Here is a 21,239-nt window from a genome sequence, read left to right as displayed (position 1 = left end):
TCTGTTGTGAATATTTTTTTACCATCGACAATTATTTACAAACATTCAAAAAAAAAAGAAAATTTATTATTGTAAATTACAATAGGTAAAAGTACATTATAAATTAAGTACACAGTTAAACGTGATGTCATGAAAGTGGGTACTGATGCTGAATACAAGAATGTAGAACAAAAATTGTAGGTAATGACTAGATTGTAAAAATAGGTGTATTTTAGCTTAACACTAATTTTAAAAATATATTTCTTGTAGCCTTAATCTCTGGGTACAAGATTGAGAGATAATAGAAAACTCATTAATTTTCTAAGCAAGTATTTATGTAGATTTCTCCCATTAAAGCTAAAATTTCCTTCACTTGCAGTCTTTGTCAAGGAAAGAAAATACTTAATTTTGAATACTGATATATAAATATGGAAAATTCTTCAGGCTTGTTCTGTTGCTACACTTCTAAATGATATTTCACAGCATAGACAATTAATGTTTTCACAACTGGGAGTTTCACAGGTACATGCATAGTCCCCACTGCCACACTGTAATGAAACATTATTTATTTAAAAAGAAAATTTGAACTATTCGGCAAAAATCTATTATAAGGAGCAGAGAGATTTTGAAATTTATTAAAACTGTATCAGAAATTAAATTGAATTAACTTAAATTTTATATTTAATGTATAAATATTCATATAAATATGTATCCACTTAGAATATAAAAAGTATTGATACATTCATAAGATTTTATCTTACATGATGTGTGCTAATACTTTGTATTATCAATTCAGACAAATTTTTGTCAAAAAAATAACAATTTTTTCAAAAATTTATTAACATTATTTAATATTCACATTACTATTTTATTTAATTTTTAAATGCTTATTTTTCTTGGAAGTTTACAAATAAACAATGCTTATTTTGTGTGATTAGTAGAGTTACTTCTCTATTAAAAAATAACTTTTTTTCATAAATTTGGTATTAATCTGAATAGTCAAAAGTCTGGATTTAGTGTGAGTCAAATTAATCCATATTAGTAGTTGTACTTATCGACAAATTTATTGTTCTGTTGCAGAAGGCTGGCTTTATTTTCTGCTCCATAAACACGGATATTAACTTTTCTGTAATTTGAAATCTATTTCCTTCTTTCTTTAATTTAATTTGCACCCAATTACTTTTTTTAAATATTTAAAAATATTTTCACTCATTTTGTGTGTAGGTTTCTGCTAAAACCTGTACAGTTCTTTCTTAAATCTTAATAGAAGTATTTTTTTTTCGAGAATTACTGACAATAAAAAATCTACCAAAGTGTATAAAAAGTAAATAAACTCACTGTATATGTACCTCCTTCCCCGCAGCATTGAACATTTGCCCAATCACACATTAAAAACTCGATGCAATTGACTCTCTGAAAGATAAAATTACCAGTTTATAGACACAAGGTGATATTTTTTTTAAACCTAAGAATCAATTAATTATTAAATCTTGTTTCTAAGATTTTATGAAATGTAATAATTTATAATACAGAGAAATGTGACAAATTGACCACTATTATTAAGAACATAATTTATCTAAAAGGAGCAAAAACTTTGTCCCCTGACTAACTTGTGTGGCGACTGATCGCTAAAATAAATCAAATTTGCCTAGCAGTTACAAAGAAGATTTATAATGCTGTTCTAAACAGCTCAAAAAATGAATTAAAGTTTTTTTTAAAGAAAATTTCTATTCTCTTATTACATATAAGAACTTTTCTGACTTTGTGAAATAGTATTAAAATATGACCTGAACTTTTTGTGAATTGACCGAAAAATGAAAAGCTATTTTTGATTAACTTTTACATAAAGTTGCTTTTAAAATGCATTTCAAAATAAGTTTTAAAATGCGGAAATAAGTATTAATGTTGATTTTTCCTATTGTTTAAAACTTGTGTACTTATGTTTAAGAAAGAAGTATGCATTACTAACAAAAAATTTTAAGTAATCAGTTTAAGGTAAAAATTATGTAACAAACTGCAATTAATTTTTTCATTTAATCTCATTTCTTAAGATCTGTGGGGTGTTTGCTAAGTAAAAATAATTTAGCTAAATTAAAAAATAATTTTTTATCTAAATTATTTTATATTTTTACTTTATTTTATATCAAAAATATATAATAATTTTCTTGTTAGAATATTTTAGATTTTGATCTGTGTGTGACATATAAGAAATATATATATATAAATAACGAGATAAAAAAAAATTACTCATCCACTCTATAAGTTTATCATCAGTCTAAATTAAATCCTAAAGCTATATACTACAAGTGGTCAACTTACACAGGTTTGACTGTAAAATACCATTAAATCAAAAATAATTGTAATGATGTGTGCAGTCAAGTTTTTATCTTTAATAAAAACCTTTTTAAACAGATTAAGCATTACTCACTTGTTTTGTAGGACATATAAGATCTAAACAATTATCAACAGTAGGCAGTTTCCAGTTGCATTGTTGAGCACAATTACTGCATGCTTCACAACAACCAGGACTGCTTTTCATTTTTGGACAGCAATCTGTGCATATCCCGCGTGCCTGTTCAAAAATGGGGAACATTAGAAGATTAAGAGAAATTATTTATTTAATAAAATTAATTTTTTTTTGCTAATTTATTTGTAAATGATATTGACAAAGAATTTTAGTGGTTGGAACATATAAGTGAAGCTTAAGCCATAAAATTAAGTAAAACTACACAAGTGTTAAAAATATGTTGATACACTGGAACTTGATAAATGCAACAAAAGTAGTATGAATTATCCTTTATCAAAGTATACTGAATTGTACAATGTTAAAATCTCAGAAAAATAATCCTTTACATGATAGTATGATAAAATACCCACTTTCCGTGCCTTTTTATACAACCCAATAATTTGAGGTCTCTAAGGAAAAATCCCTTTCATCTGGGAAAATTAGTTTGTAGTGGCAGGTACTCATAGCAACTGGTTAGAAATATAAAAATACATATTCCAATTCGAACTTAATAACAAAAATAATCATGAAAATATTTTTAGTTAGTAGTTTAAAGAAATAAATATATTTTCACTTATTCAAATTTATATTAAAAATAATGTTCTCTAAAAGTTAACAAAGTTAATTTTTTTTTCAAAAAAAAAAAAAGAGTCAAAAACATATAAAATGCAAAAATAAATTGATGTTCTTTTGCATTAAAAATATTCTAATAATAGAACTAATCTTACTCAGGAACAACAACAAAAAAAAAAAAGTCTTGCTCTATTTTATATTGGCTCTTTTATTTATTTAGTTTTCTTCTCATTTACACATTCATCATTTAAATTTGGAAAAGTCTCGATGCTTTACATTTATAAAGTAAAACAAGTTTTTGACTGGAACCCTCAGGGCAATAGAAAAAGAGGAAGACCTCAAAACATTTGGAGCAGGACGATTGTAAACGAATTGAAAATAATGGGAAAGATATGGAGAGAAGCAAAATATATGGTCACAAATAGACTGTAATGGAAAGCTATGATAGAAGCTCTAAGCTCCAATTCGGATTGAAAAAGAGTTATGTGTTAGTGCTTTACTATTTAACAAACTTGTTTCTTAAATGATAATTCATAGTTTTAAAGAATTTTAATGTCTAGATATACTTCAGCTTATCATTATATAGTGTTATCGCTATAAATATAGTATGATAAATATTTACAGCTACATACTATAAGGCATTTTCTGATCATTAATCCAAGTAGTAAGATGAACACATAGGATATTATAGCCAGACAGAAAACTACAGCTATAGGAAATGGCCATTCTTTTTCTTTGGATTCCACATATGTATCGTTCTGAAAAAAATTATAAAGTATGATGTTAATATTTAATTAAATTTTACCTCTAAATAGCTCATTTATTAATCATCTAAGAAAACAAGTACGGAAATAAAACAAAATAATTGAAATAATCTATCCCACTTTAGTTATTTTTTAAGTAAACAAGATTCACCAATACTGGATATCTATTTATACTTCAATCATCTGAAGATACTTCATACTAGTATCATTAATTAATAAGCACTTGTAATTAAAGATAAAGGGATTTATTTTAAGAACTGAGTTGTATTCAGAATTGCTGAAATAAAAAAAATTTCATGTCATTTAAGAAAATATTTATTAATGGCACATAGGTTCAATATTCTTTGTAGCACTGCAGGCAAAGATCTAATATAACACAAATATTTAGAATTCATGAAAGCTAATGCATCATAAAACAGGATGAAACTAATGCTTCATGCTTATTTTAAGTAGATTTTAACACACACCAGTAAAATTGTCATAAGTCAGTTATCACATTAAGTTTTACGGTAAATCATTTCACCAAAATACAAAGTGTTACTTAATATAAACCATTATGTAATAGAGTAGGTGAAATAAATTCAAATATTTGATAGTAAAGAAAGTTTGCCTAAATGTTTAAGAAATTATCAATTTTTATTTAGAATAGAACATTTTTAGCCAAATACTATTTATACCAGGTAACCAGCAAAATTCATGGATAAATTAGCTGAAGCTAATTTCAGAAAAATCTTCTAGATTCAGATCAGCTTATCATATAATCAAGTTTTCAGTCTACACAGTAAAAATATCAATAATACAATTATAAGAGCTTTCTAGAAGATATTAAACGTTGCGTGATATTAAGAAATGTATGGGTATTTAAAAGCATGTAACTCTTACCATTCTTTTAAAAATACGTTAATTATCTGTTTTTACTTCAAATTCAACGATGTTTCTTCTGTAGTCCTATATATTTTACATATACGATTTTCTTTTTTACAAAATAAATAAAACTAAATCATATTATTTTAACTTAACAATATAAATGCAAAATAATTTAATAGGAATTATGTTGTCACATTTTTTTGCAGAAAGACTAACATATAGCTTTTATGATGAATATGTCTCTTTAAAAAAATTATAACTAAACATAAGTAGAGCAAATATGGATTTTTCGTGCTCCAGATTGTGCTCATAAATTTCTCCAGTTGTTGATTGTAAACAATCGCCCTTGACAATCAATTTGTTTATTTACTTACCTACTTCTGCTCGTGTTAAGAATTATTATGTAGAGAAAGAATTACAGTAAAATTCAGTTAAATGACATAGTTATCACCTAAACAAATTATTAGTAAGCTATAAGCACATTTTTGATATTTATTATTTCGTTTCAAGTAAGTTTCAGATGTACAGATCTAGGCAGCAAGATTCTTTGTTTCAAAAACACAAATATACTGTTTAGTTATATTTGGCCTTAGTTTGATATTTTTAATGATCTAGTTAAGTAATCAATTATTTGTTTTATTTTAAATCGTTTCAAAATATTAATTTGAAATGTCTTCTAGAATGTTTGTTTTACCGAAAGCGTTCTCTGCAATTCAGAGAGTGAATACAGATGAATTGTCTTTATTAACAGAGACAGAACTAAGACCACTCTTGCCATGTTTAGTACGTATGGCTCTATGTGCACCTTTGGATAAAACTGTCGATTGGGCTCAAAAGCGGAAAGTAATTCTTCAACTTCTATCGGGCATCGAAGTTGTCAATTCACTTGTCGCTCTCTTGTCCATAGACTTCCATGCTTTAGAAGTCGATGTGCGAAAAGAACAACAAAGGTTAAAAATTTGTTTTCATTACACATCTTTCAATTAATTAAACGGTTTCTTCCTTCCTACAGGTAGATTTTGTTACCTTATCAGTTTGTACTAACTACTATCGCCAAGGTGTTAAAGGAGTTCGAGCTATACCTTTCCAGGATATTTCCGTAGCGTGATCTGTCACACCAATAACAATCACCATGGAGTCAAATAGATTTTAATCTTCCAATTTAAAAATAAAAACATGTAGACATTTTCCGGGATATGAGCTATACCCTTTGAGTTAATGCCCTTCTGGGATTTTTTTTTTTTTTTAGTTTCTCCAACTCTGCTAAAAAGTTGTCAAAACTGATCATTATTTTAGCCTAGGTGTTAATATGGAAATCCCCTTAGTAGTAGTGTGGAAATTTTAATATAATAAATAATAGTGATTTTTTTTCAATCAAGCAAAGAAAACCAATATTTTCTTTAAATGGACGGCTACCAGTTTTATAGTAAAAAAAGGAATGCTTTTTATGCATTTTGAATCTTACTAGCTGATTAAAAATCAGGAATTAATAAACATATATTAACCAACTTAATGCAATTCCACATAAAGTTTTTTTTAAGTTTTTTTTATCTTTATTATTATGCAGATTTGTGTTTTCTAGTGCTAAGTATCAGTTTCTCAAGTTTCAGTATCAGTTTTGTGTTTAAATTTTGATTAAAACCCATAACTTGGAGGGAAAGGTTAATAATATTCTTTATTTTTTATTTTGTCTATTTGTATTAATTAAGCGGTGGCACTGTCATTGCAAAAATTTTAGGAATTATCTCCTTCCTAAAAAGAGTTAGTCTTTTTTTGATCAGCAGCGAGTAAGTTTGGCTGGCCTAAGATCGTTTGTTTAAATTCCGATTTTCCTAATTTATAATAAAAGTTTTTAAGTTTTATTTTGGAGTTTCCTTAATAAGTCCATCCATATTAATCGAACCACAGTTACTACGCCACTTTTCCATGAACTTTGGGTGAAAACTATGTTAAGTCAACTTCAAAAATTCGTGTTTTACGAAAAAAATATTCTGATATAATGACCAATATCAAACTTTTTGCTCTAAAAATGGTATATTGTTCTGAATTTAAATTTGAATTTTTATTAAAAAATAATATGATAAGACAAGTTTTTGATTAACAATGTAAGAGGGTGCGTAGCATTTTTAAAGAGTGCATAAAGGTGCTTATTTTCGATTTTAGTTTTTTAAAAGCCCTTAAAGGGGCTTTTTCCATAGGGTGTTTTTAAAAAGTGCTTTATTTTCTCCTCACCAAAATGAGAAATTTTTTCCTTATCATATTTATTTTCGCCAAAAATTATGCAAAATGACATTGTTCTGTTCAGCGTTTTAACGATTAATTCAACCCCAATCTATGTGGACGTGCCGTCGATCCGTAACTTATGAAAACGAAATTCTTTTTACATGTTTGATAAAATACTTGCGAGTCCGCATGTGCGTATACTGAGCAGGATTCAGTGGGAAGGATTTTTGCCCTCTCATGTGCAACTCTGCTATATTCTCAATTTCAGGATTCAGTTAGTTTTGAATTGATAATTTAAAAATACTTCATATTTATAATGGTAATAATTATCCTTAAGCTAAAATTTTGGGTTTTTGACAATTGTCAAGAACTATGTCAAAAGGGTTATTTTAACAAGACGAATAAAGCCGTCAATTTTTAAAAACTTGTCAACTCTGCCTAGTTATGATAATTTTTTAAAGTGCTTAAAAATATTTTTTGAGTGCATAAAAGGTGCTTATTTTTGTTGAAAAATTTAGCTACGTGTGTAAGTAGTATTCAACATTATCTACTAATATGTCATAAATTGCTATTCGTAACTTAATAATCAAATCAAAATTATATATTTGTCTCATTTCTTTTATCATTTTTGTCAAAAACTTGTCAACTCTGCCTAGTAATGATAATTTTTTAAAGTGCTTAAAAATATTTTTTGAGTGCATAAAAGGTGCTTATTTTTGTCGAAAAATTTAGCTACGTGTGTAAGTAGTATTCAACATTATCTACTAATATGTCATAAATTGCTATTTGTAACTTAATAATCAAATCAAAATTATATATTTGTCTCATTTCTTTTATCCTTGTTTATTTTGGAATATTTTGTTAACAAATTGCTGCATAATCAATTAGTAACATTTTTATCCCATACATCGATCCGATTTCTGTTGTCACACTCATTTGAATTTAGTTTTTTTTTTATCAATGCTGCTTACATTGTTTTCAACTATGAATAATTTCCTAATTTTGGTAAATATTTACAGTCATTCCAAGCATGGTTTAAGGCAGGATTGTACACAGACTTAAACTTGCTCTCTACAAAATTTAAGTGTGCCCTATCTTAGATTTATGATAAAAACTTTAAAATTATAATTTGAAAAAATAGCACTGTAGTGAATAGATATTCTTGTATATAAAATCATTTATTTCATTTTAATTTTAGATACTGAAAATCATTATTGTGATCAAAAAAAGGGATTAAGGAACTAAATTAAAACATTGTATAGACTTACCATACTGAAAAAGAAAATTTTTCAATAATACAAGAAGATAACTCACTATCTTATCTCGTTGTTGTCGTAGACCATGAAGGCAATAGATGCTATTGTTTATGTTTTCCAAAGGCGCCGTCTGTGGCCAAGAATTTGACTTCTGTCACACCCATACGTCACACCGGCTTATAAGACGGACCCATTCATACATTCACAGATCGTAGTTTTGACATGAACAAAAGAATGATTAATCTTCAATTCAGTACCCCCAGAGGTATAATTTGTTATGGGAACATGGAAGACTTCATTACCAGACAGATTTGACGTGTGCCAGTCACCATTTCTGTCACATGGGGGAGTCTTCGGCCGACCGAATTCGAACCCCCATTCTCACGAACAAGAATCCAGCGCCCTGCCAATCCAGCTACCCCTGCCTACTCACTAACTTATAATAATTATATTCAAAGTTTAGTTAAGGGTTATTACTATTTATAAAGTAAATTAAAATATTTTATTATTTTTCTGTTTTTTATTAAAAACATGTTATTATTTTTAAATGTCTCCTCAAACCTAGTATGCTCCCCTGAAAATGTGGAGGGTTGCAGGGTTTTATTTACACCACTGATTTGTGAGGTCAAAAAAAATTTCAGTTGGCCGAAACATTTCCAGGATTTCCTGCACTGTTATTAAAAATATATTTATACAAATGCTCCATGGCATTAAATAGATGTGCTTTGAAAAAAGAATATAGGCAGATAATATTACAAAAATTTTGTTTATTTCTGCTTACAATCTTACTTATTTTGTTATTAAATTATAACTTATACTGAGTTGAATTGCTACTTTATCATACGACATTGTTGCATGACATTATAATATCTAAACTAATGATTTTGAGTTGTTTTAGGTTTTTTTTCTTCTATAATTATCACCTTTTATTTCAGGTGTAGAACAATACCAATTGTTGGAGAAAGTGCATTGATTCCTACTTTAACAAATGGTTTAGCATTAGAATTTGAACGGAGTGATGCAGCTAGAAGACTGAGACTTTTACTTAATGAGCTGCTGATAATAATGGCTCAGGTGACATAGAAAGTTATACTTAATTTTAAAAAATTTGTTAGTTGTTTATTATGACATTATTTTAATATTTCCCAAAAAGTTACTAATTATAACAACAAAAAAATGTGTGCAACTTCAATCTTATGTAAAACAGGATGTTTAAGTTTCTATAAAGTTTGATATACATTTTTAATGAACTGTTCTTTATGCATTTTTCGGGTAAATAGGGACAGAAAAAGATTTATGATCAAATGGCCTATTTCATTTTCTTTTTAGTAAATACATAAATATTTTTTTTTCCTTATAAAATATGTATGTATGTTGAGTATATGTTACGATTTATCAACAACCAATATATTAAAACCGATGTCTTATTGAGTAGAATTGAAGGAAGTGATCAAAATCAAAACATCAATGGTCCAAATTCATACTTATTCAATATAATTAGAAAATAATAAGTGTTTTTTAAATAAGTAACTCTGATAAAGGAAAAGATGAATTTGTGTCATTTCTAAAAATATTTAGACCATGTGAAACAGTACTTTTGTCAATTGAATCAGAATGCTTGTGACAAATACCATAAAACGGAAGATAAAAATCTTCATTACAAAAAAAGTATTTAATTATTGTTTTTTTTTTTCCTTCCTTTTTTTACATTATTGATGGTTATAAAGAATTTTTATAAAATCTGTATGTGTGCACACATAACATTCTAGCTGCATAATTCAAGAAAATATAATTTTCTTTAATTAAAATTTTATGAGAAGTAATAAAGCAATGTCTTGCCTTGCAATTTTAATCTTAAATGACTCATTTAAATTTTGAGTATTTCTTCTTATAACTCTGAGCACTTTGATTGAATCGTGTATGTAGTTAAATGATAATGAAGTTACCAAATACTATTTCATTGGACGGATAGCAATCAATGATCTAAGTGGAACACTGTTATTTAAATTATAAACATATACAGAGGCCTGCAAAATTGTAGCATTTCTTGGTTTTAGTGCCAATTTTTAGTTGCCAGCATTTTATGGAATAATAATTAGTGTAACAACTTTTTGCTGTTTAGTCTACTTAACTAACTTTGCTAAAATATTGAGCGACAGCTACTATTTTTTAGGCACTGTGGCAATCGGGCTCCACAAATTTATGACATATTAATGATGCTCTACTGTTTTATTCTAAGATTGTATTTTAAATTCATCATGTTTTAGTACGATTTTTACCTATTTGCCATTTTAAAGAATTTAAAAATTAATCAAACCAAATGTATTTTCTATGTAGGTTAAAGATGGTGGTCTTGACGTTGTGCACAGTTCAGAGCTCTTTGAAAGTGTAGTTTATTTAGATGAAATTGGGGATGTTTTATGTATTGCTCAAGCTGGTATAATTACACTTATCTTTTTATCTGTTATCTGTCTTAGATTATAATTAAATATTCTACAAATTTGATTTGTTTTAATTTAGAAATCATTTACTCATTTAAAAAAATTTTAATTTGTAAAATCTAAATTATTTTTATGTTTATGATTCAGAAGTGATAATTAACCTCTTTATTCTCACAATTCTTTTTTAAAAGTTCATTTTAGATAATTTACTTAACTGCTTCATTACTTTCACTATCACATTAGGATTAACTTTGTAACTTACTCATTTATTTCACTTTCTATTTATTTGAATTATAACATATCTCATTTTATATACATATAAATCCATATTACTTTTTTTTGCTAATCCGAAACCCTAGTAATACCAACTGTAAAATATCTCATTTGAAAAAGTGTGGTCAGTACATAAGCTTCTAACCCTTTTCCTCCTCTTATTAAGCCACTACTAATTTAAAATGCAATATTGTGTACTGTGGTTGGTAGGGCACTGGACCCAAGTCCAAGAGGTCATGAGTTCGATCCCCGCCAACAGAAGACTCCCCCTGTAGTAAATGTTGTCTGGTGCACATTAAATCTGTCTAGTCTCAAAGTCCTGACTAGTGCACATTAAATCTGTCTAGTCTCAAAGTCCTCCGTGTTCCCATAACAAATGATATCTCTGGGGATACTGATTCAGGAGTTTCCTTATCTTCTGAATTGGTTCAGAATTATAAGGCTACGCAGTTGAACATTAGTAGTCGTAAACCCAAAATTGGATCATCTGTTCAACGGTCATAAAATAATTGAAATATAAATCTTACTTATTTGATTAACTTATTTATCAACTGAAATTATAACTATAATTTTACTTGATGGAAAAAGCCTAATGCAACCACTACGCTTTTGGAGGTGGTACTTTAGTTGAGATGGCTAACACATTGCTGTAATGGTAGACTAATTAGTTGATGTCGCACATTTATGAAGGAAAAAAAATTTATAGTGCACCAGAGATTTAAAAAGAGAATTTCACAAACTTGCATCATAGAACCTGTTTTTTTTTACATAAATAGTTTCTTACTGGTGTCCCACATTTTCATGAGTCATAAATTTTTTCAAGGAAAGTATTTATGACTAGTAGTAGACAGAAATAATTTTTTAACTTAAGCAAAAAAAGGCTAAAAATATTAGTGTTGCAGTGGACATTTAATTCATTTCACAAATTTGCTCGATGTAATTTTTTTTTTATGATTCTAACTACTTTTTACTTGTACATTTTTAAATTGTTGACCATTGCTTTAAAATAGTAACTTTTAAAATGAGTGACTCTTAAAAAGAGTCTTAATCTTGACAACAACAAAAAATTCACTAATCATTTAATGACTTTGACATAATTTTCACGTGCAACTTTCTTACATGTTATTGATATAAATATAGCATGTTTTACTGCATTACTTTTCATCATATCCACCTTACTAGGAAGCAAATTGTAGTGTATTTCTTTCCAAACTAGATGCTATCTCTGCATTACTTCCTGTCATAGCAAACAAAGAATCCTTCAACATAACGTCAACGAACACAAATAGAACTCCTTCACTACTTTACTAGTGACTTCATTCATGTTCACAGCCTTTCATTTATGTTGCTTATTCTGTTCTGTGGCGAAGAAATGTGCAATGAATACTATAAAAGTCACTTAGTTTATCAAAGCTGGATAGAAAACGTTTGTTGAGTTGCCCTAGTCATTGCAGTGACCACATGTTTCACTTCCAATGCTAATTCTGCACATTTTTTTGTTCTTTTATGATTTTAATCTTTGAAAAAAATTGTGCTATAAAAAAGCTTCAGTGAAGCAGAGTTTCCACAGGTCAGGGAAAACAAGGAATAGTCAGGGAAAGTTGCAATTTTTTTACAAAAACCTGGAATATTCTTTATATCATACCTAGAAAATAATCAGTCTTAAAATTGTCAGTAACGTAACAGTAGTCAGTTATTGAGATTCGACTTAAATAATTCTAACATCTATTACAATTATTTGTTGTATAAATTTCACATTTTAGTCAAACTGAAATGTTCCCTTCCTCAATAAATATTTTTTTTTACGCAGAAAATCTAATATTTCACATTATGAATAAAAGAATCAAAGTTTTCTGATGAAAACATGGTCTCAATTTTCATTTAAATTTACCTAGTATACCTGGAAAAGTCAGGGAATTTTTTTTCTAAAATTGAGTTGGAACCCTGGTGAGGCTGATATGCTCCCATATCTTAGATTTAAAATAACATTTATTTTATGCAAAATTTCTATCAAAAATTTAAATTTTTAATGATGATGTTAATTTGAGGAATATATTGGATGTATTTAATGTTTCTTCTTACTTTAACAGAGTTGCCTGGATTGCTTTACATACCAGATATTGCTGAAGCACTTTTATATGTGCCTAATGGAATTTATATGCTGTGCCGATTAGTTGCTAATTCTCCTGATAGCTTCCAAGAAGGTAATAAGGGATTAAGTTATAATTTACTTTTTAAATAAACTTTACGTTTTGCATAAACTCAAAAATGTATACACTGTTAGTTAAAAATGTTTCTCTCAGTTTCTCTGTTGGTATGAGTTTTGTTATGTTTCCAGTATACTATCATGTAGCTACCCTTTTTCCGTATTTTAAAAAACTATTTATTATATTATGTTGTAAATATAAGGTTTAGGGTAACGGAATTTATTTCGTTGGAATTAGCTGTGTCAATTAAATAAATTCTGTTACCCTAAACCTTATATTTACAACATAATATAATAAAAATATTTTGTTAACTTTTAAACAAATATAAAATGTACTGTGAAGGAAGCAGTATTTTCTTCTAACCTATTTTTTCTGCTCTATTTGTGACCTATTTTTTCTGCTCTATTTGGAATTTAAATTAAAGAGTTTTCTGATTTTTAAGAATTTATTAATTAAATTTATTATTAGAATTTATGTTTTAGCGGATAAAATATTTACTCTTTTGTGAAATTAAAAATATTTGAAATTAATTAATTATTTTGATATATCAATGTTTTAAAACTTTTTTGACTTACAAAATATTATAAATATCTGTAATTGTCTGTGATAAGACGTTTGATCTTTGTGCCTTTTGTAATTGAATTAATGAATTAAGAGCTGGGCTTAAGCTAGGACACTATTAGGTGAAAACCTATATTTTCAGAATTTATTGTAGATAATAGATTAAGACACAATGTTGTCTCTATAATACGAATATATCAATTATTTGAAGTGAGTCTAGTCTCAATTACTTTTTATAATCAAGGTCCTACTGTATACAAGCAACACTAAATTGAATGAAACTAATTTTTCATGCTAGAGTAGGGAACCGATTATCCGGAACAATCGGGGCCATCGTTATTCCGGATAACTGATTTTTCCGGTTTTCTGAATCGCTGCAAAAAGCCTTTTTTTTATTGTTAAATCCAACTAAAAAAAAAAAAATATTTGGAAATAATCTTAAACAGAAGAAAAAAAGCTGAAGTAATATACTAATGGTTATTTCCAAAATGATGGTAAGGTAAACATCTTTCAAAAAAGAATGAAAAATCCTAAAATCTTACGAGAAAAATAAATTTTTTTAAATGGCGGGAAAATTTATCGAATTTCGTTCAGGTTTTTTGGTTTTCCGGTTTTCTGATTTCCGGATAACGGGTTCTGTACTGTAATATCTTTACTAGTACTGAATAATGAAATTTAATAGACTTTGTGCTTTTAATTTAACAGTGTTTCAAACAGTATTTTTTTTTTGTCTTATTTACAGTTTGTGCTACACTAATTAGTAATGGAGATAAACATGATGAAGATGCACCTTTAGGAAAAATTCGCATTAAAGCATTAAGAGTTTTGTGTCAAATGAATATGGCTGAAATTCTTTCAGTTCGTAGAAAAGCTGTAAGTGTATTTCATATATAAGATTTGAAAAGCTTTATTTTGTATGGTATTTTTGAGAGATTATTTATTTGCCATTAAATTTAAGAAATTTTCAATAATTGTTATCCAAAGAAGTATATACTGCTCATATAAATTTATACATTTCACTAAAAAAATTGAAAGCTATAAATTCTAACTTCCATTTCATCCTATATGTTATTTCATTGTATATGTTTTGTGTTTTGCACACATTGAATATTTCATTCAAATTTTTGGTAAAAAAAATGATGTTTTGGTCCTACTATGTTTTGATATGCCCCCCCCTCTCCCAAAAATAATCTTTCAAATGGAGGGAAGGGTTTAAATCGGAAAGTTAATTTTTTCACTTTGTCTATATATTACTTATATTTATCTTTTTATCTGATAGAACACATATTTTCAACGAAAGTAGCTTAATAGGTGTTGAATTGTAGTTTAATAAATGTTGAATTTTAAAACTAAACTTTACCTGTTTTCAATCATTTTGTATTAACATTGTTTATTGTGATTTCCAAGCAAAAATTACTTATTTTAGAATAAATTATAAAAAGTATGTTTTTATTGTTAAAAAATAACATTAACAAAAATAACATAACATTGTTAGCCTTTACATTTTTTTCCATGGACACCAAGTTATTAAAACTAAATTTTTATAATTAATTTTCTTCAAAAGGTGGAACTTTGTCATATGCCAGGACTGACTATTATTCTGACCTTAGATTATTGTCGAGTTGAAGAAGAAAAAAATGCAAATCACAATTCTATTGTTGGAGATCTTGTAGCTTTTATAAGTGGATTACTTCTGGGAAGTGATGATAAAATTAGAAACTGGTTTGGACAATACTTTAGAAATTGTCAAAAAGTAAGTTGTCACCCTTTCTGATTCTAATTTTAAGTTACATTTTACACTGCATATCATTTTTTTCTCCTAATGTTTTGAAGATAAGTGTTCCTTTTTAAATCTCTCTTCATTTAACATTAATTTTTTACAAAACAAAAATTTGTCTTAATACGTTTTTATCTGGAAATTAGAGATTATATTTTTCCTGTTAAAAATTAAAACAAACCACCAAAAGAAAACAGTAGCTTTTATATTTTAAAGTAGATTGTGAAACAATTATAATAGTATCTAATTTTTTGAATATATAAAAATAAATGAATGCATTTTTCTTAATTTTTATTTATTGTTTATGTGAAGGGATAGAGAAGAGTGTTGCTAGATTTATTCAGGAAAAGAGAATATGTGTATGTACATATAATCTAATACCAAATGCATAATCTTCACTTAATTATTTGCATAATTATATTGAAAGGATAATATATACACAATCTATACAAAACTGACACACAAGCTCTGCCCAATGAAATTAAAATTATGCATGACATAAATGTTATTAACCTAATTATTATTTTTTATATGAACTAAAACGATTTTTTTTTCAGTGTGTTTTCACTTTCCATCTTTTAAACTAGTTTTTGACATTCATTCAAAACAGCATTTAATCATATAATTATATAACCGTGAGTTTCTTTAGCTATGGTGCGAAAAACAGTGTATGATACCACTAATGGTAACTTGCATTAGTGTTAGTGGAATTCTTTTTTCTGAGCTGAAAAAACAGTATTACAGAATTTTCAGTTATGTTCTTAATAAACTGTATATATAACAAAAGTTTAATGAACCATTTATGTCATATTTACTCTTTGATTTACCATTTTTTTTTTTTTTTTAATTTTCTTTTTAATCTTATAGAAACCTGAAGGAGATGGAAATCCTACTCACCTTCTAAGAGAAGAACTTCTTCAGAGGCTTAAAAACTTGGTCCTTTTTAGTATTGATCATCATAATTTACCTGATGCCAAAGTTGTTCAAGCAAGTTCTTTGTTACGCTTATACTGTGCTCTTAGGGGCATTGGTGGCTTAAGGTTATTTTTTAAATCATTTAATTTTTTTTTCTAATTTTTTTACAATGTGTTAAAGTACACATAATTATCTCAATCTTATATAAATATTTACTGATCTCAAATTATTTATTTTAAAAACAATTTAAATTTACTGATAACTTTTATGAATGTTTTATTATATAAATTTTTTTTTTTGCCCTGTATTGAAAAATAATTTTTTATCATATTAGTTTTGTATTGTTCAATGATTTAAATATAAAATCAAATGCTATAATTAACTTTACTCAATTTTAAATATTATATTATGAATTTTTGCTTAACCAAATATTGTGTTTTCTTTCCTTAGTTTTTTTATATAGTATAATCAGTTTTCCTCTTTCCTTTTCTTATTTTACTGTTTGCATTTTATACTAAATCTTCTCTGTCCTTTTTCTGATTTTGTAAAATTGATATCATTTTAAAGTTCTCTTATCAAGTAAGTCATTCCTTAAATACTTAAGTTATTAAATACTGATCTTCAATTTTTTTATTATTATTATTCTTTAAGGTTTGTGGAAGAAGAAATCAATTTGCTGCTTCAGCTTCTTACATCACATCCTCCTCCCAGTCCTGCTGGAATTAGATTTGTGTCTCTTGGCCTCTGTATGCTTTTAGCTTGTCCTTCATTACTTACTACTACTGACCAAGAGAAAAGAGCTATTGACTGGATTCAATGGCTTTTAAAAGAAGAGAGTCATTTCGGAAGGTAAAATTATTTAATGCTTTAAAAGATGCTATGCTTTTTCTTTTTGAATTTAGTGAACAATTACACTAATTTTTGAGAAATTTACAAAGCAAAAAGAAATATTGAAAGAGATTCTGCAATTGCTTTGGATGTTCACTTTTTCTAGTTTTTATACAAAATAATTCATTTAGTGCAACTTATCCTATTGAATGACATAACAGATAATTGAATATTTTGCTTATAAAAATGTATTTGGTCCCAATTATGTTATATAAAACAAAGTTAAATTTCCCCTTTTAAACAAATTTTTTTTACCTCCTAATAAAAGGTGAGAAAACACTGACATTAAATTTTTTTCTTTATAAAAAAATCTTAAAACTTTCCAAAATGGAATTTGTTTTCAACCTATGTAGATAAGGAAAAGAAAACACCAACATTTTGCATAAGGACACATAACATTGATTATTTTTCAAGCATCCTCGGACAGATAGTCAAGTGGTAGATATTGTGTTACTCCGTCTCCTTTAAGACTAAATGAAAGGCTAAATTCAAAATAACATGTTGCCATTCAAGTTGTAATATCACGAAAATAATATTTTTAATAACTAAATATTAAATGATGTGGCATTTACTTCCTAATTATAACTATTAGTTAAGTTTTAAAGGAGAATGTATACATCTAACCAAATTTATTATATGATTATATGTAATAAATTCTGTAAGTTTGTTGTTGTAAAAAATTCCTACCCTTTTAAATTTGAAATTAGCAGAATTATATTTAAATATGGCTAATGTACTCACTATTTAATATAATAAGTCACTTGTTTGAATTCAATTAGCTAGAACCAGTGGTATTTTTTTAAAGATGCAGGTTGTAATTTAATGAAACTATAAGTTAAATCTTCATTTAGTATACTTAAGTAATAATTCATTAAATGATATTCTCATTATAAAATCTTACTTCGGCAAGTAGGGGAGAGTTGGATAAAACGGGATATCTCGCCTAGGGACCAGACTATTGCAGCTATCTAGCGGACGACGACAGATACTTGTTATTTGACTGTGATTATATCATTTTCAGTGCGTACCGTCTGGAGATCAGTAGTTGATAGAAAGTTGTAGGTGTCAAAACTTTTTTACTCCATTTTTTTGCCACTTTCCACAGTTACGAGCATTGTTTTTCACATTGTACTACCTATATATATAGGATTACAATTCCGGTGAGTATTACATTTGATGAGGCATTTATTAACGAGTATTCTCATATCTAGTCAATCTTATTTTCTTTCACATTTAGGCAGCAGCCATGTTTGCTTTGAAAAGTGTCTGAGTCTGACAAAACAGGATACTTATGAGTTGGATAAAACGGGATAGAGTTTTTTTTTATATCCCGTTTTATCCACCTATTTAATTGTTGGGCTAATACTTTTACTATATTATTATTACTATATTGAAAGAAAGGTAAAAAAGTCTCGTGCAAATACATTGACCACTAGATTGGCAGCAGTGAAAAAGTTGGACAGATAAGAGACAGTATTCAATGCTGAACAAGAAAGAGCGCGTGAGCATGTATTGGCTCTAGAAGAGAGATTATTTGGTATAATTCTAACGGGCATATGAATGCTAGCATTTGAGTTAGCTGAGAGAAACAATATTAAGCATAATTTTAACACAGGGAAAAAAATGGCCTTCCCCCCCACATACAACTCATCGCCTTCAGTCCCTGGATATCAGTTTCCTGGCTCCACTGAGCGCGTATTATGAACAAGAAGTTCGAAAGTGTCCCTGGATATCAGTTTCCTGGCTCCACTGAGCGCGTATTATGAACAAGAAGTTCGAAAGTGGCTGTTCAACCATCCAGGTAGGTGCGTTATAATTTAGGAGGTTACAAAACTGTTCAACGCAGCCTACTCACTGGCAGCCGTTGCAGAAACTACCATTAAAGGGTTTAGTAAAACTGGTATAAGTCCTTACAATCCTGACGTCTTCCCAGATCACCTATATGCATTGTCTGTCACCACTGATTTAACAGCAAGAACTTCCAGGCATTGAACACCAGGCTGATGTGTGCAGTTTTAGGATTATTACTCTCTTGTTATCGGCCTAAGCTACCCTCTTCCATCCTTCCAAAGTGTGTTGTACATCTACCTCAAGTAAAAGGACTGATTCCCAGAAAAAATTACTGATAAGAGAAAGAAGAAAACTGTAGTAATAACATCATCTCCATTTAAATGTAAATTATAAATAGAAGAAAAAAAAAGGATGATTAAACTACAAGAATGAACCAAGAGAATTGAGGAAAGGACTGCTAAGAAATCCCTCTTAAGGGCACCAGGCGCATCTCGACAGTGAAAATTATGGAATAAGTGTTCATGGTTGAAAACTCATAAAATCTTTAAAAACTTATGTAGCATCAGAATTTTTGTGTACTTAATTATAAAACAACAGTTTATATAAATATGTTAGAAGCAATAAAATCCCATAAATACAATTTTTAGAAATTTTGCTATACAGTTTTCTATCAATTAATTATGTTTTTAGTTAGTTCACAAAAAATAAAACATTGTAAACCCTATCCCGTTTTGTCGGACCCAGGTATGCTAAAACGGGATTTGTAAGAGTTTGGAAAATGATTTTTTTTCCTATTTCACAGTCATTAAAATTAGTTTAAAATATGTTTTTCTGTGCTTCAATAAGTGACGTAGCTATAAAAAAAATAATGTGTAGTTCTCCTTAACAGATTTTCTGTAGCAAATAAAAACAATAATGGTATCCCGTTTTGTCCAACTTTCCCCTATATAGTTCTAAATTTTTTTTTCCGGCAGGGGGACATTTTTCTTTCTTTGAAATTATACGAGACTCTGTAGCTACATATTTAATATTTTTCACAAGACCAAAAATTGTATTTCCTTTATAGGTTCACTTAAACAATATTTTCTTTCCTTTTTTTTCCTCTCCTTCCTTTTTACTTATTTATTTATTTTATTTTGTTATTATTCTCTTTTGTATTATTTTGTAAAACTTCCCTGTTACAAATAAAAAAGAAGTACATATATTAATAAATAAAAGCTTCTGTGTTAAAGTTTTTTAGTTCCCCCCCCCCAATGATGCCTTTACAGTTCATAATAAAACTTTGTGGTTCAAAAAGGCATGTTTCTTTAATAAATCATAAATAAAATAAATTAATCCATGTGGATAAAATCTACTATCTATAATATCTGCTCTGTTCAATATGTCATCAACCTTTTTCCTTCTTTCTTTTCCTTCATACTGCCATTATCATAATTGTATTTTAATGTATATAATGTTAAACTATTCACCTGAAATGCATTACAATGTAACTCTGTTTTAATACTGTTTACATTAAGACAATGTTCCCAATATTGTTTGTATTTTAATTGTACTAACTATTTTAGAGTAGATTTTATATACATTGACCTTTTCCTTGATTTTATGTTTATTAAATGAGTTTTTTAATTATTAATGTTTCAGTACCAGTGGGGTGAATGCTTCCTTTGGGGAGATGCTACTTTTGATTGCTATTCACTTCCATAGTAATCAGATGAGTTCCATAACAGAGTTAGTGTATTCTACTCTTGGCATGAGGATTCCTATTCGTTCCAATAATCTTGCCAGAATGAAAACCATTTTCACTCAAGAAATATTTACTGATCAGGTAAATATATGTGTAAAATTGTGGGGTAAGGGAGGAAAAAAGACAATAATTAATTTAACAATTAAACAAATTTAATAAGGAAAAAAATTAGTATAACAACAGCATCTATAGCACAGAGCTGTCTACATGTAGCGTTGTAGAACAAAGACTGACTAAAATTAGATAGCTCTAAAGAAATAATAAATAGTTAATTGAAAATTCCGGGACTTTGACTTCAAGACTGTCTAGCACCGTGAATTCCGGGACTATTCCCCTGTTGACAGTCTGTCACTGTTTAACTGGGAAGTAGATGGTTTCAAGGATGGCGGTCAATAACAACTAATACATGAACTTCAATAACATCAAATGTTTAACTTCTTCAGTCACTACCCTATAGCTGATATTAAACCCATT

The 21,239-nt window shown here is 28.0% G+C and overlaps 2 protein-coding genes across 3 annotated transcripts in view; one reads left to right on the top strand and one right to left on the bottom strand.

Annotated features, from left to right (window-relative positions):
• Positions 1–48: 48 nt before the first annotated feature.
• LOC107438731 (uncharacterized) lies at positions 49–5,057 on the bottom strand. Its single transcript, XM_016051072.4, has 5 exons — positions 4,705–5,057; positions 3,691–3,816; positions 2,408–2,551; positions 1,318–1,392; positions 49–527 (listed from the first exon to the last, which is right to left on the bottom strand). Exons 1-5 carry the CDS (start codon positions 4,705–4,707, stop codon positions 420–422), a joined length of 456 nt encoding a protein of 151 aa, XP_015906558.1. The 5' UTR covers positions 4,708–5,057; the 3' UTR covers positions 49–419.
• Positions 4,993–21,239, top strand: part of IntS2 (integrator complex subunit 2) — a 24,383-nt gene continuing 8,136 nt past the window's right edge. The window contains exons 1-9 of one of the 2 annotated variants that reach the window (XM_016051068.4): positions 4,993–5,639; positions 9,104–9,242; positions 10,506–10,605; positions 12,973–13,086; positions 14,393–14,523; positions 15,215–15,403; positions 16,295–16,467; positions 16,994–17,191; positions 20,663–20,846. In XM_016051068.4, coding sequence (XP_015906554.1) covers positions 5,359–5,639; positions 9,104–9,242; positions 10,506–10,605; positions 12,973–13,086; positions 14,393–14,523; positions 15,215–15,403; positions 16,295–16,467; positions 16,994–17,191; positions 20,663–20,846 — 1,509 coding nt within the window. In that variant the 5' untranslated portion in view covers positions 4,993–5,358. The remainder of the gene's footprint in view (positions 5,640–9,103; positions 9,243–10,505; positions 10,606–12,972; positions 13,087–14,392; positions 14,524–15,214; positions 15,404–16,294; positions 16,468–16,993; positions 17,192–20,662; positions 20,847–21,239) is intronic. The other variant, XM_016051069.5, reaches the window with a different exon arrangement.

Source organism: Parasteatoda tepidariorum, chromosome 3 (genome assembly GCF_982258835.1).
Source record: "Parasteatoda tepidariorum strain Cologne lab strain chromosome 3, Ptep-v5.0, whole genome shotgun sequence".
NCBI lineage: Eukaryota > Metazoa > Arthropoda > Arachnida > Araneae > Theridiidae > Parasteatoda > Parasteatoda tepidariorum.
The sequence above is the reverse complement of the archived record's forward strand: the minus strand, read 5'-3'. Positions and strand labels throughout refer to the sequence as shown.